The following is a 16,395-nucleotide window of genomic DNA, read 5'->3' on the forward strand; positions in this document are numbered from 1 at the left end:
CACAAAATCCTTCCTAGTGAGCTGGAATGCTGCAGCAGACTCACGTGTTGAAGAGGATTCGTACGAAGCACACCCTGCAGAGCACGAGGTCCCAGGGCTCCCTTCTCCTGGCCCCACACCATCCGAGGAGCAGCGCTGCTGATGTGCACCAGGCTGGGAGGCAGCAGCGAGAGGCACGCCAAACCCCCAGGCTGTGTTTGTGACCAACACAGCACCTGGAAGGAGCTCCTCACGGAAACCCAGATGCCAGCTGTTTGTAAAATCAGGTATGGAAAGCGTTAAGCAAGTTCTCAAACATGTTCACAGATCACTCTCAGGAGACCAGTAGGAACCGAAGCCAAATATTTAATGGCAAAACGTGGATAAAAAGTTATTTTCTGTACTGCAGAGCTAAAATCCCAATGGAATCAGAGGGAGAACAGCAGTGAAAGAATGAGTGGAGTAACTGGTCTGGAATTGCCAAGACACATAAAACACAAGGATGGTGATACCAAATCAAACTGAGTATTGATTAGGCCATCTCTCCTCTCTGACAGCAGCAAGCTGCAAAGTAAAGCTCACAAGAAAGCTTTTTTTTTCCACCAGGAAGCTTAGAACAGAATAGCTTCCAGGTTCTAACAACCAGCTACAGACTGGTCCCTGGCTTACGGGCTGCCCTGAGCGGCTGCATGCCCTACAAACCCTACAGCTCCCGACTCATTCATACTTTTTCTACCCAGAGCATTTATCAGCTGTTTCTATAATCAAACAGCGTACCAAAATATCGGCCTATCTTGTTTTAAACTGCTGCCGGGTCATTGCACTGGGTGTCTTTTATCTCTGGAGCCATGAAAAATAACAAATAGGCACTGTCTGTCTGCGGTATCCCGTCCGTGCCTTTCAGGCTCTTCTCCCACCCGCTCCACTCAATTCTCCTTCAGTTCTGTACACACAGCACTGGGGACGCTCAGGCTTGACGTGGATTGAAGGCAAGGCACCGTAACAGAGGGTAAGCCCGCAGAGGGTTAGAGGTCATGGAGATAATCAGCTAGCACGCTGATAATGATCCTATCCGGACCGATATAGCATCCCTGTCAAAAGCTGCTGGGGACTCCTCATGTCTCTGCCCCAGCACGCTTACAGTACGCTGCCACAGCCCTCAGAAAGCACAGCACACCGCGTTACACCTCACATCTCCCCCGACAGTTAACGTTCCCCTCCTCAAATTCCACGAGGGGAACCTCGCTCTCAGAGCTTCTTCAACAGGTAATTAGTAGCCCACTACACTAAGTGTCTGCTTCAAACTCCCAGTGCTTCAACTTGCTTTCATCCACGCCTGAAAGCTTAATTCCATAAAAATAAAGCCCCACAGATTCCCTGGCTCAGGGGCAGAGAGGTAATCTTACCAAATGAATTCTTTTGCTGTTGTACTAATGTGCTGGCATACCTGCACGACGAGCAGTTCTTCATTTTACTCTGAACAACCTAATCCCTTCCCTGCTACCACACCTCTCAAAGCACTTTTTTTTTTTCCTCCTTAAGTGAGAGCACAGAACTTAAAGTACCAAAGCTTGAACTGAATCCTTTCAGGCCACAAAACAAAAAATAAATAAATAAAAAGATCTCCCCACCCAATTAAAAAGCAATTCCACTCCAGGCAGGGCTCAAGTTTCAAGGAGCGGCAGGTGGCTCTGTCCGCAACTCAGATGCCCTAGAAGAAAAACAAAAGTTTGATACCCGGATGAAATCTGCGCACGGGCAAAGGAAGGGCCCTGACCACGCTCACTCAGATATACTTACAGACCAGATCTATTGAGTTATTTTTAACCCCTGAGGCTGGTCAGACACTGCCACGGGTTGCCCAGAGCGGTGGCAGAGTCTCCACCCGCAGAGATGCTCAGACCCAAGTGGCTGCAGTCCCCAGCAAGCCTCGGCGGCAGCACAACACACACAGCTCCTGTCCTGCCCCTGCACAACCAGTACCCTCACTGCTGTACCAAGCCTAAATCCAGTTCCTGGGGTCTGCAACATTTACTTACGAGACAAAACCAGGGCAATTATCTGTCACTGTTTTAATTGGAATGCATGTTCTAAACCAAGACACTTTTTTCCCCTAAAAAATACCAAACTACTTAAAAATTAAAAAAAAAATGGGAGACATCATTCCTAATATTAAACTGAGACGAACTTTAGCTGGAAACAGGCACAGAGAGGTCCTGATGCTGCTGCTGCACCCCAACCCAACTGCACACACAAAGGCAGGGGCTGCCTGGCACAATCTCTGCCACTGCCGCCAGCAGCACGCAGATGGGAGCAGAGCAGAACCTCAATGGGACGGGTTGGCACGCACAACTCGCCTCTCCCTGCCCTGTTTTACAAAGCAGCCTGCACAGCCACCATCAGTTAACAGCCGTGTGAGTAGATGGTGTTCCCCCACGTGCAAGGGAACAAACAGCCAGCAGTTACTGCTCCCCGGCTTATTCTTTTCCCATCACTCCGGAGTGCTGCTATCAAAACTTGCAGATTCTGCTGCTCAGCAAATCCGTACAAAGTCAGGCCTGCAAACCATGAGACTGAAGCAGCTGGCCTGGGGGTGTCCGTGTGCCTGAACTGGAGTGAAGCTCCCCCGCACAAAAACTTTTCATTCCTGTCTTTAAGCCTCTTTCTTCTCTGTAGGCTTCCCCTTGCTGGGCGTTAGCATCTTTGTTTGCTCACCAAACAGCCTGAACTTTACCACAACTCAAATCTGCTTTTAACAACAGAACTTTGTGTTACTTCGGCATTTTGCATTTGTTTTACAAGCTCTGTAAGATGATCTGAAATCCCTCCCAACTGTTTACAAAACAACCATAAAGCCTTTCCAGCCGCTGCAGGGACAACAGATCGACAGGGCTGGGAGAGCGATTCTTCAGCGCGTTTCTGTAACCAGAGAAACCTCTCCTCCTCCCAGCCTCGCCGCGATGCTCAGCACCCAGCTCACCAAGAAGCACCCAAGCGAGCCCCGTAGCAGAAGGGACGTGAGGCACCTGCATTTCAAACGCTGCTAGAGCGCCGCGCCTTCTGCAAAGAGCAGTCACTGCGGGATTTATGCGCCCAGCACAACCCCACTGCTAAACACAGCTCAGCTCGACCCGAGCTCTTGGCAGTCGGTGCCGAGACAATCGCTGCACTTCGTGATGGGAAAGCCCCAGCCGGGCTCAGTATTTTCAACCTCATCGGTTTACTCTTTACATAAACACAGGGAAGATAACACACGTGATAACCGCACGGAGATGAGCACATACCTTACTCCACCTGCACTTTGGCCACTCATCAATTTCTGCACGGCTTACCGGTGTATCTGAACTGCAAAGCCAGGCCAGGCTGCTGTCTTCTTTGCAAAAGAAATCATTTCTATTCCCTCGTTTTCTCCAACTCCAAGTAATTTCCACCTAAATCTAACTAATCTGTGTATCAATGTGATCAATCAGACCAAGACTCCATATGACTATATGAAGTCTGGCAATTGTTTTTATTAATCAACAGACCCCAAGAGTCATCAAATATTCTGTTGAAAGCTTATAAATAAGCCAAGAAAGATCAGGTGCCTTATAAAAATTGGATGGTCTTAACCTACGATCTGGGAAACAAAGGACAAAATAAAAGGTTCTTGACTATGCTGAGGAGCAACATGCTATAGATTCCCCTCATGAGCAGCTTTGATGGATTTCAAATATGCAGGTCCTGGACTGACTGAAGCCCAGAGCTGTTGGAGTAAGCCTGGAAAACGCAGACAGAACTTTCCAGAGCGAAACAAAGCACAAGGGATGCAGGGTGGCACATCGACGCACTGTGCACACCCCCAGAGCCAGCAGCACCCACCGCAAGGAGCAGCTCAGGGGCAGGGGGAGGTGCTGTGCCGTGGAGAGCCCCACACGGCCCCTGGGCTGGCAGCCTTTGGGCAGCAGGAGGCACACCTCGAGGAGCATCCCCTCCTGCACAGAGCCGGTTTGGCAGTTCCACCTCATCTGCTACTTCCCCGGCCGCTAATCCCAGCCCTCGAGATGCCCGGTCTTGTCTCGACACCGCCGCTTGTGCAGCTGCACAGTAAATTAGAGCAGGGGGCAGAACGACGTCAGAAAACCCGATCAAAAGCACAACGCACTCATTCTAGGTTGGTTTCCCAATCCCATTCAGCTCGCAGACACGAGAAAACAATCGAGCTGGCACAATTTGGAGAACAGCCCATGGGTGGGAACAGGCAGCGGCGCGGGGCTGCTCACACAGCACCGTCCCCACACTCTTCGAGTTACGGCACGAGAGATGGGGACTCCACGTCCTCCCCAGCCCCAAATCCTGACATGATCATCCTGCAGCAACACACTCCAGAGCTCTGATTTTAAAGCCAAGTAGCTAGAAAGCTTCAAAAGCGAAGCAGAGATCTGCAAGGCTGACAGAGCTTCAGGAACTCTGGCAGAATCCACGTCCCACTGCCTTATGCCCCAACCCCGGCCACATGCAGGCCGTCCCCGTCGGCACCACTCGGCACGGTTTGTCTGCCCTGGCACCTTCTGGGAGGTGCAAAAAGCAGCTAAAATCCACGTGTTATTTCTATTACCAAACTGCTGGAATTAGTTCTAAACTTCAAAACTAAAAGCAGAGCCTTAAGATTTGTGTAAAGCGTCTGTTCCACCTCCTGGAGATAATTCACTCACTGTCTTGCCGGAGTTACCTCTCGGTTCTAGTAGAAAAAACATCGCCAAGCAGCACGTGTCCTGCATCGGCGGCTCGGCGAGCACAAGTAGGCTACAGTCACTGAAGCAGGGAAGGAAACGGAGTTGTGCCTGTGTGACGTTTCCAGGGCAAGGGAGCTATTTAGGACACTGCGAACATTTTTCTTGTTGCTTCCAGTTCCAGAAAGTCTCGCAGCTTCACAGTTGCTCAGATATGTGAAGCAAAAACAGAGGGGGGGAGTAGGGGGGCTACAAACTTCTGATCTTACTTGCTCCAGCGAAAAAAAACGCACCTTTCAGTACACACGTTACTTTTTAGTTGCTTACAATGAGCGCGTTAGTTAGAGCAGCACATTTCATCGGCTCACATTCAGTACCTGACGCTGGATGAACTGCTTTCATCACATTTTTTCCCTCTGCCCGTTCGTCATGAATAGCTAACTTTGTTAGGCTTGAATGCTGCGTGTGATGCTCGACCACAGCACAACTGGCCTCAAGGTTTTCGGTTTTACGCTCCAGTGATTTTTCTACTCCATTACTAATTTGTATGCACATTTTGGTTGTTTTATTTCAAGAAGGACAGCGCGTTACGTAAAGATGGGAAGGCCGCGATTTCTGGTCATCTCAGGCATCTCACCAGCAGCTCCCATCCTTCTGCAAGAGCCACCAAGCATTCACATTTTAGAAATACCATCAGTATTTAGGAAGCTGGATTTCTAGTCCTCAGCACAAGCCAGTTCTTCAGATGCCGCGGGGATGAGCCCCGGCAGCAGGCCTGGGCACCAACGCTCCGCGTTTATTTTATTTTTAACAGCCGTAACCGGTCAGGTTGCAGAGGCCTGCAATTTGGGCTGTTTCACTATCATTTTCAGCCAACACAAGCTGGCACGGCCGCTGGAGGAGTGGTCCCACCCTTCCCCACAGCCAGTTCTCACATGTCCCGTCCTTGAGTCAGCCTAAGTCATTCATGAGGGCCCACAGCAAACACGGGCAGGAGACTCATCTGGGTCAAAGCACAGCTTCTCTTCCCCTTCTTTTCTGGGGGCGGGGGACGGTGAGAAGGAAGAAGGGCAGAGCAGAGTTAATTTTGATAGCATTGGTTCCCCAGCCCAGCTCACTGCACGGCTACAGAAACGTTGGCACGAGCAGAGCAGCGAGGGAAAAGGGGACGAGAGTGTTTTGAGCTCGGCAAGAGTGGATTCGTGCTGGCTGGAACGGCTCACGGAACTACGCAACAGCATAAACCGGGAGAGAAAGTACTTGGATACTCAGAGGAAAATATTCTCTTTCCCAAGGTAAATATAACAGGAAAAAAAAAATCAGATGAATAATCGGATCAAATTTTAAGTTACTGATGCTCGCTTTGTATCGCCGTTTCACCTCAGTCTATGTGTTTTCTGAAGTTTTGCTGAACATTTTGACAGGAAGATGAAAACAAAAATCTGATCTGAAAGGACCACACAAGCAAAAACATTAATGCGTAGCGACAGCGTGCCCTGATGACATAACTCAGCCCCTCCAGGGAACGGGCCAAACGATACCACAAAAATTGGGCTACCATGAGCCACGTCTCGAGTCACTGCAGCTTCAAATCTAACTGCAGGTTTTCTCTTTTCTTAAAGAGCAGACAAGCACATTTCAACCCGCACACTGATGTTCTTCTACCTGAGCTCCAACAAACTCAAGTACAAACACCAGAAAGCCTCGGGGCTGCCACAAAGACCCCAACCTCACGGTTTGGCCCACGTCCGTGCTCTCATCTCCAACACATGCCAGCGAGCAGCCCTGAGCACACTGGGACAAGAGCATCGCTCTGTCACCCTGCTCACACTGCCAGGCCCGCAGCTAGGGCCCAGCCGAGAAGTTACTGGCCCCAGTTCAGCTGCAGCCCTGGGAGCGCGCTGCCGAGGAGCTCCTCGCACGCCCTCATCACAGATGCATAGTTGTGGCTCCCTCGCGGCGTTCAGGCCTCTCCCTTATCTCATCAGGTGCACCTATGCTCTGATCCAAAGGATAAGTTGACGGGGTAAGTTTATCCAGAGTGTAAGTCCACAGGATAAGTTTATCTGTCTCTATCTATAAAACTAAATAAAAAAGCAACCGAGCGTGTTCTGATTAATCAGATAACCGCTAATACCTTTTCCTAAATCCCGCTAAAGTCGTACAAACATACCTTGCAGCAAAGAGAACAGATTAATTATTGCTGTAAAAGCGTATTCATTCATTCTAAATTTCAATTTAAATTAAAATGCATTTCAATTAACATCTCCTTGATCTCTTGTTATGACAAAACATAAAGAGCAATCCTTGCCTCGGCCTCTTTATGGCCACTCACTGCGCTGCACGCCCCTATCACGCGCCCTCTCGCTCGCACCAGGAGGCTCGTTACGGCCACTCGAAGCCTGAGACGTCCTTCTGCAGCCCCCTGCTAGCTCTGACCCCACATCAGCACTGCCAGAGGGAAAATGTGCTCTTAATCAACCCTTCCAAGCAGCTCTTCCTACCTGACCCAGCCACTCAGCCATCCTGTTAACTAGAAACAAATTACGATTTTGGAGCATTCACAGTAGGAGCGGTGAGCTCACAAGTTCTGCTCAATTAAGCGTGAGTCCTCGAAGAAGTCCCGTGCCTTACACGGAAGGCTTTTATTTCAGACGTTTTCCTCCTTATTTAATAACCTACATTTTTTATTGATTGAATTGGGAATTTGGAAGACCCATTTGATGGGGTTTTAACAGCTGAATTTTTGGTTTATTTTACTAGATCTGCCCTGGCTCAAAACGCTTCTCCCTTCCATTGTCCTCACCAGAACCAAAGCCAACTGGAGCACATCAGACAGCAGGAGGCCGCAGCCCCCGGCAGCCCCACGCCCCCGGTTACCCCAGGAGCCCCCTGCAGCCCCAGGCCCCCAGTGACCCCCCAGCCCCCCCCCCACCCCCTGACAGCTGCAGGCCCCGCAGCGAGGCGCTGGCCGCGGGCAGCCCGCGAGCTCCGGACTTGCACTTTCATTCGTGGCCGCGCTTTTCTTTCTTTCAGCTTTGGCACTAATGACACATGACTCACGGTTAATAAGCGCCTTGCGAGCAGCTTCATAAAAAAAAAAAAAAAAAAAAACTATATAAAAAAAAAAAACCTTTAATCTTTGCTCCGGTGTTACCCACGGCCCCCTCCCCCCCCCCCCGCCCTGCACCCTCCGGGCGCTGCCCCCCAGCCCCGGGGACCCCGCAGGGCCCCGCCAGGCCGAGCCCCGAGGCTGGGGGGGGGGCCGGGCCGCGGCCTCCCGGGGTGAACGGGGCCGCATCCGCGTTCCCGGCCGCGGCCCGGTCGGGAGGCGGCAGCCGCGAGCCCCCCGCCGCCGCCGGAACCCGTCGGGACACATTCCTGCGGGAAACGGCCTGGAATGCGCCCGGGGGAGCCCGGCCCGAGCCCGGGAGGGGGGGGGGGGGGGAAATTGTGAGGGGAGAGGATTGAGGTGGGGGGGGGGGGGGGGGGTCGGCCCCGCGGCCCGGTCCCGGGGCCCCGCTCACCCTTGGAGTACAGCGACTTGGGGGACTCGAGGTCGAGGTCGGCGCTGAGCAGAGAGATGAAGTCCGAGGGCATCGCAGCTCCGCGGCCCGGCGGGGCGAGGGGCGGCGGCAGCGGGGCCGGGCCGGGCCTGAAGGGTTGGGGGGGGGGGGGGAGGGAAGCGGCGGGCGGGGGGGCGGTGGCGGCGGCGGTGGGACGGGGCCGGGGCCGGGGCCGCGCGTCAGGCCGGGTCGGGTCGGGTGCGCTCGGGTCGGGTCCGCTCGGGTGGGCTGGGGCCGGGCCGGGCCGGGGGCTCCGCTCGCCGTGGGGACCGGGCGCCGCCACCCGCCGCTGACAGGAGCCGGCCGCTGCCAACGGAACGCGCCCGCCCGCCCCCTCCGCTGCCGCTCTGCGCCTGCGCGGCCCGCGGGGAGGGGGCGCGCGCCAGGAACCCCGGCGCCGCCGGCCCGCGCATGCGCACCGGGAGGGGCGGGGGGAGGAACGGCCCCCCCCTCCCGGCCGGGCCCCGCGCGCATGCGCCGAGCGGTTCGCGGCGCTGTTCTCGCTCTCCGGCTGGCGGCGGCGGAGTCGCAGCGCGCGTGCGCGGGGCCTCGTGGGGAGGGGCGGGGCGAGGCGGGAGAGAGAGGAGGGAGGGGGGGGCCGCGCGCGGGCGGGGGGCGAGGAAACGTCTAGAACGGGGGGGGGGGGGGGGGAGTGAGGGGCCCCGAGCGGGGCCGTGAGGGGAGAGGAGGGGAGGCGGCGGCGGGGTCACGGCTGCCTCGTCCCGAGAAACGTCGGCATCGTCCTCAGAAATCGTGCGCCTTGCACCCAAAAACGTCTACGTTGTCCGCAAAAAAATCTGTATTGTCCCCCAAACAGTCTGCATTGTTCCCAAACAACGTCTGCCTTGTCCCTAAAAATAGTCTGCTTTGTCCCCAAAAAATGTCCATCTTGTCCCCAAAACATTTCCATCTTGTCCGCAAAAAATATATACATTGTCCCCAAAAAATCTGCGTTGTCCCCAAAAAAGTCCACCTTGTCCCCCAAAAACATTCATCTTGTCCCCAAAAAACATCTGCATTGTCCCCAAAACTGCATTGTCCCCAAAGAAGTCTGCCTTGTCCTCAAAAACAGTCTGCCTTGTCCCCAAAAAACATCCATCTCGTCCCCAAGAAATGTCTACATTGTCCCCCAAAAAATCTGCATTGTCCTCAAAAACTGTCCACCTTGTCTCTAAAAACAGTCCACCTTGTCCCCCAAAAATGTCTATCTTGACCCCAAAAACGTTTGCCTCATCACCAAAAAATGATAAAAATTCAGATACAAAGGGGCCGTGGGCCCAGCTGTGGCGCTCGGTGCTGGGCCGGGCACACGGTGAGGGCCCCACAGGGGTTGTGGTGGGAGCAGCCCCCCAGACCCCGGCCCAGCCGCCCCGGGCCTCGGCCCCAGAAGCCGCCAGGAGCGGGGGGACGGGGCTGGACACGCACAGCACCGTGCAAATTTGTGGCTGTGGATTTACAGGGATTAGCTGATGAATTTACCGAGCGCCTGGTGATTCCTTTTACCATGGGAGGTTTAAAGGGAGGGAGAAAAGCTGCGGAGTGGTCATGTTTGGGAGAGGAGAAGGAAGAGGCCGAGATCGTCCCCGCTCGGGCCTGGGGCGGCACGAACACGGCTGCCAACGAGGGGCGAGAGAGCTGCCCTGGGGATGGCACTGAGACATGAAAACCAAATGAAGCATCCCAGGAAAAATGCCAGGCTGCCATCTAATCGCCTCCTGTGGAGGCAGGGAGGGGAAGGGAAGGTTTTCTGAGGAGGTGCTGCTGGGCGGTGGTCGCAGGTCCTGCTGCTGGAGGGGGAAGCAGCGAAGGACGAAGCAATGAAGGGCAGCAGAGCAAGACAGAGCGACCGGGCATGGGGAGGCACAGCAAGAGGCTTCCTGGTCGCTGCTGCCAACCCCAAGCGGAGCCGGGACCTTTGCCCCCAGCCTCCAGCCGTGCCCAAGACCTGGCTGAGCTTTAAGCACGAGGGCAGCTACAGCGCGTAACCAAATCTTCCTGCTGCCTGTTCCACCAGCCTGGGCTGCGCTGCTGGGCTGTGTGGGCAGCCAGTGAACCCCAGCGCGTGTTCCTGCCCAGAAAATTTGGGGATGGCGCAGGAGGAATTCAGACCAGTTACTCGTGAGGGCTGGAGGTCACCAGAGACCTTCTTGTACATTTTCCTGTGCTGTTATGATTTTTGAATATTTTGTGCCTCTGGCTGTGGTTGAACATCCAGCCTCAGGTTCGCTATGGGTGCCTGGTGCTTCGTGGGACCTTCCCAAAGTCGGCTTGGCTGATGGACAAAGATCTTTCACATCCCAAAAGGGCGAGCTGCAAATGGTGACTGTAGTGGAAACTGTGAGCAGGGTCATAACTGTGCAAACTACACAAACAAGGGAAGTTCAAACAACAAGGGAAAGGAAACCTGGCCCTGTTTGGGGCCGGAGGGCCCACAGCTGGGAGAACACGCTGATCCATTTTTTCCCAGTCAGTGCAGCAGAGATTGACAGAAGGATGGGCTCGGTTTGGGGATGCTGCCCTCGGCACGTGGAGATGCTCAGCCCTGTCCTTGCCCACTCCACACCCGCTCAGAGCGAGCCCTGCCAGCAGCCCATGGCATTGGGATGGGCAGCTCCATCCTGATGCTAGCACCGCAGCCGTGCCCATGAGCAGCACGCGGTGCTGCCCGCTCCTCCTGCACCCTGGTTCTCACCATTAGTGTATGGAATCAACATAGCTGGGACACACAAAAACCCCGGCCAACTAACTCCAGGCACTGAAGTGGGAGACTTCCCATGAAAAGTTACGTGCTCTGGGGAATTAAAGTATTTTCTCGTTTCGTGACTGAGCCCTTCCCCTGGTGCGAGGTCAGATGGTGGCAGGTGGGAGCGGGAGGCAGGCTGAGCCACACGCGTGTGCACACTGCAGGTGTGTGCGGTGCCGCTGGCCCCGCTGCAAGCCCTGAAGCCACGTAGGTGTTGTATTTTCTAGCTGCGCTAGAAGGCTGTCAGAAAATAATTAGGCTCTGTCAACAGCTCCCCTATTCCCAGATTACTGCTTCCTGACTCATTAGCGCTGCTGAGCTTGGCAGGAAACTTGTTTTATAGTAATTTCTGCTAGCAGCGTCCCTGGAGATGGGGCAGCGCTGTGCCTGTGACACCGGTGTCCACTTCAGCCTCGTGATGGAGGCGCGGGGCCGCGGGAGGCTGTCAGGACGCCTGGCCTCTCGTTGTGCCATGAGTGCTGCTGCTGCCCTGAGCAGCGGTTTGCAGCTTCCCACCCCACTGCTGGCCGCAGCTCCTGGGCTGCAGGCTGGGCACTAGCCTGGTGAGCACGATTCACCGATTTCCTGACCAATTGGTGTACATTTAGGGTTAGTACGCACCAGTGGCGCCTTGGCCATTAGAAGGGTGCTCAGGTACATCGGGCTTTTTCCCCACGCTTAGTGCAGTATTTCCCAAGGGAAATATTCTTCTCAGAGGCCGTGGTCAGTCATTTCATGTTCTGCACCACTCAAAGCAGGGAATGCCGGCACCCCGGGGCCCCGAGTGCTGCAGGAGGATACAACGGGAAGGGCAGCACTCGTGAGCAGAAGCAGCTCAGCACAACGGCTGTGCAGGGCAGGCAGGGCAGCATTCAAAAATAATGTTATGATCCCAAAGAGCTGGGTAGTGGAAGTGACGTGCAGCTGAGCAGCAAAAGGTCACAAAGCGAAGAACCGGAGAGGTTTCTGCTATAAATTATTGCCCTGGTAGCTGGGAGCAGCGACAGAGGAAACAACTGCTCCAGGCAGTCACGAGGAGGCTTGGCTGGTGGTGCAGCATCTTTGTTAAAGGCCTGTGCGGGATGCGACAGGCAACGTAACTCATGTGGCTGGAGAAATTGGTACTTTGGGGTAAGAGGCTGGGGGACAGCTTTGTCAGGAGCGTTTTAGACATTGTCACAGCCATGCAGGATTAATTCCTTCAGTGCTTGTTGTGTCACTTGAGCTGTCTCAGCAAAACAAGCTCATTTTGTTGCAGTAAAGAGCTTTAATAATTGACTCTGGCTATTAGGGATGCTTCTCAATTTTCAGCAGCTCCTGGCTCTGGGAGCACGCGGTGCAGGACGGCAGCCCTGGGGCCAACGCAGCCCCCAGGATGGCTCAGCTGCTGCTGAGGACTCATCTCTGCACAGGATGCCCCATGGATTCCCCCAGTGCCCGGTGCTGTTAACCCTGCACACTTGGCAGCAGGTCTAAGCATCGTTCAAAACCTCTGTATTTCTGTGGATTTTGGATCCAATTCCTCTCGATCAAAGATGAAGTTTACAGTGAAGGAGCGCTTGCCAAGAAAATAATTCACAACTTTCCTCTGCGTTGTGAATCCATTTTTCCTTTACCAAGCGCGCTCTGAGGATGTCCTGTCCTGTGACCAGGCTCTGCTTCCTGGACCGCTGAATGTTTTAGTACCAGGACCTCACGAGGGATGCGCAGTTGGCTTCATGAATTATCCAGCGCTGGTTACAAAGTGCCCCCTGCTTCCCCCAGCTACGACCCCCACTTCCAGCCCAATTAATGTCTTTTTTTTCCCCAGGCATTTCATCCACACCCACATTTTGATGCCTTGCTTTGCCCACATGCTGTCCACGAAGAGTTTCAGAGCCACACGGCAGCTTCACCTCGCAGCTGACTGGTGCTACCACTTCCACGGGTCCCTGATTTATGTCAGCTAAATCCCAAGACCCAAGCAGGCATTTCCCCCTGGCTTTCCCACCCAGTTACCCCATCAGCAGCTGCTGGTTCGTGCCCCTGCCAAAGTTCTCCTTGCTCCCGGGATGCCCCAGCTGGCTGCTGCCTCCTTGAAGCTGCTGCAGCTCCCGCGAAAGCTACAATTAGGCAAATTTGTAGAGCTCGATTCTGCTGACAGCTGTGGGAGGGGAAGGTATACTCCTCCAGAAGGATGCGTGTTGATGAAAGCTGCATTTCACAGCCGCTGTTTCATTTTTCCACTGAAAACCACCCTCCCATGCAGGTGGTGACGAAGGTCTGGGCTGCCAGAGCCAAGAGTCTGGTGGCACCGGGAGGCTTCTGCTGCCCAGGCCGTGGCCCAGAGCACGGGAGGCTGCTCCCCTGCACAGGAACAGACTTCAGGTTCTTATCTGGCAGAATTTGCTTCCATAGCTTCTTTGCTGCTCGCTTATCACACTTCCTGAGCAGGTGACTGGAACTTATCAGGATTACAGATGGGGCTCTCCCTGCGCCCCTGCTGCGATTATAAAAAGTGCCATTATTATCGTGACAGCATTAAACATTGTGCCGAATCAGCAGCTGCTGACCGGAGAGCTCACAAAACTGGGAAAGCCAGAGAGTGCTCAGCCACGTCAACGCGCCGCGGCTCCCCGAGATCTTCCGGACAAGTGAGCAAGTTCAGAGCAGAAGGGAACGACTGCACGACGTTTGTCAGCTGTGAGATTGAAATGATCCGTGTTTAGATCACTACAGAATGGATTCTGCAAAAAATCCATTTTACCCCTCAAAATCTGGGCTGCACAGCTCGCTGCTCCCTGACGTACCTTGTGCCGTGCCCGTGCTCTGAGTGAGCCCTTTCGCAGCGGCTGCACAGCTGGTGCCATCCGAGGGATCCTTCCTCTGACAGGAAGACAAATCCCACGTCTCCAATAACTCAACGTTTTCTCAGCTTTAACTCATTATTAGTTATAAGCAGAACAATTGGCACAACCAAATGCTCCTTTCCCTGGGCTGTGTAGTGCTGCAGCTCCCTCCCTCCGACGTGGTGCTGCTGCCACCGGTGTCCCTGTCCCCACAGCCTGCAGCGGCTGCAGAGCACCGGAGAACTCTGTGCATTATTCTCCCCAAGTCCTTCCCTTTATCAGCAAATTCCAGCAAAACCAGGCTGTATTTGGAGCTCCCAGCTCTGCCCTGCGTGCCCTCGAGCCGGTGAGCAGCGACGCTCCGTACTGTGCAGGAATTGGGGTTTGGGAAGGGGCAGAACCCCCAGCGCTGAGCTCCGCAGGTGTTCCTGCAGTGGCTGACAACACACGCTGCCTCCGTACTCGTGTCTGCACTTCTCCACCTCTCAACCTCTCCTCGGAGACACCTGAAGGAGCCCTCACCACACGCCCAGCTCCCATCCCAGGAACTTTCCTGGCAGGGCCGGAGCCGAGGCAGCACCAGCTGTGCAGGAGTTCCGTGCCAGGACAAAGCCTTGGAAGCCTCCTTCTTTAATCCCCAGATGAAACGGGTAAACAACTTTGTTAAAGCCTCCTTTGTGCCCGGAGTGCTTTCACACCCACTGGACCCATCGCTTGGAGGAAAGTGGGGAGGACGGGGGCTGCTCCCTGGGCAGCGTGCGGGGCCAGTGGGTCCCGTGCTCCTGCATCCTTCAGCCCGGCCCCACTCCGTCCCCAGAGCCCAGGAGGGAGCTGCAGAGCAGTAATGCTGACACCAGGCCACTGCTCTGAGCCTGGACATTTCACAGAAGGCCTCAACGCAGCTCCTGCAAACAGTAAAATGATGTCCATGGAGAATCCAAACTTGTGAGCACCATCCCAGGGGCCCCTTTCCTCAGGCCAGCCTCAGGTTCCTAAAAGCAACCCATCTGACTGCTGCAGAGGGCTCTGGGCTCCCCTGAACTCATCCCTCCAGGACAAAGTAACATTTGAAAAGCAGCCCTTCCTGATCAAAAGCCCCACGCCAAAGTTTCTATTCCACATGCAAGCACTTCCACCCTATGATTTTGTAACCTTTTCTTCGATAAGCTACACCGAGCTCAACTCCCTCACCATAATGCTTTCCAGACTTTTAATCATTTACGTGGCTCTTCTAGGGATTTGTAAAAGCCAAAGGCATTTGGTGTACGGCACAGCCACGGCGTTAATTCACTGCAACAGCAACACCAAACGCACACGAGAGCTCCCGCAGGAGGAGCACGCTCCACCTTCACCCCATGGCACCCCGATGCGATGCTGCCTGCACACTCCCCAGGACACAGCGTGGATCCCACACCTCCCAGGACGCAGCCCTGCAGCAAACGTGCTGACAGCCCCGACAGCCTGGTGCCAGCAGCTCACCCTCAGCACAGCCTGCTCTGTGCGGTGACTGTCCCTTTTCACTGTTAAAGCCGATCTCTCCCTTCTCACTTTGTCCTTGTGTCTGTTTGTTTGTGTTAATTCTATGAAGTCCAGCAACAGACCTTGCGGGATCAATTCCAAAGCCTTCCAAAAACCCAAGCAGCTCAACTGATCTTGGATATAAAAATCTCATGTTAGGCTGTTGAGATCTATTTTCCATAGACTTTGATTGACTGACCCACTGCTTGCTTTAAGACCTGTACGACTATGTGGCCTGTCACCTTTATCCTTTAAAAATATACCTAAATGGAATTTATCAGACCTTTCCCACTGTTTTTTCCTTGGCTCAAATTTATACTCTTGCTCTGCTCTCGTTAGGATAGAATAAACAGACATCAGGCCATTTTTAAAAGGTGGAGTGTAACTCCAAGTGAGAAACTCTTCTGAGCAGCCTTCCAAGGAGCACGGCAATTTCATGAAAGAGAGAAGCAAGAAAACCACAACCGACAGGAGGTTTTCACAGCCGGGACCGCAGCACATTGCTTCCCTTCTGCTGCAGTTCAGAAAGCCGATATGCTTTGGACTAGGAACCGGCGTCAGAGCACTGCAGGGTATCGGACACCACAGGATGAGTTTCCTTTTGTTAGCAGATCCTGAAACCACAGAGCAGCGTGCTGGAAGAGCTGCAGACATCCGTGCTTCACAACACACGAGGCGTACCTGACCTCTCCTGCGTGCTGCTGGAGGCTGGCTGCAGGACGCACAAAAAGAGAAGAAAGGAGAATCGTCCTCCCCTATTCCAAGACAAAAACAGCACTATGCACAAATCCCAACTGGATTTCTTTTCGCTTTTTATTTAGGAAGAAGAGGCAGGATTTATTTCTGTTTGTTTTTTTTTTTTTTTTTTCCCCCATCTGGTGCAAATTCACAGGCAGTAAGAACGAGTTTTGTATCCAACACATGTGTTGGATCAAGACCCCAGGGAGAAAAAAAATCTCCCTTTCAAGAAGCCACATGTCAGTTCCCATTTCTGGTGTTGCCACACGCAGCACAAAAGCACCCAGACAAACCAGAATCCAAGGCAAAAG

At 53.9% G+C, this 16,395-nt stretch overlaps 1 protein-coding gene across 2 annotated transcripts in view; it reads right to left on the reverse strand.

The window, feature by feature from the left end:
• NFAT5 (nuclear factor of activated T cells 5) overlaps positions 1-8,426 on the reverse strand; it is a 56,842-nt gene extending 48,416 nt beyond the window's left edge. For both annotated transcript variants that reach the window (XM_084532983.1, XM_084532982.1), the window contains exon 1: positions 8,219-8,426. In XM_084532983.1, the coding sequence (XP_084389109.1) occupies positions 8,219-8,291 (73 nt within the window). In that variant the 5' untranslated portion in view covers positions 8,292-8,426. The remainder of the gene's footprint in view (positions 1-8,218) is intronic.
• Positions 8,427-16,395: the final 7,969 nt, after the last annotated feature.

This window comes from Aythya ferina, assembly GCF_964211825.1.
Source record: "Aythya ferina genome assembly, chromosome: 12".
Lineage (NCBI taxonomy): Eukaryota > Metazoa > Chordata > Aves > Anseriformes > Anatidae > Aythya > Aythya ferina.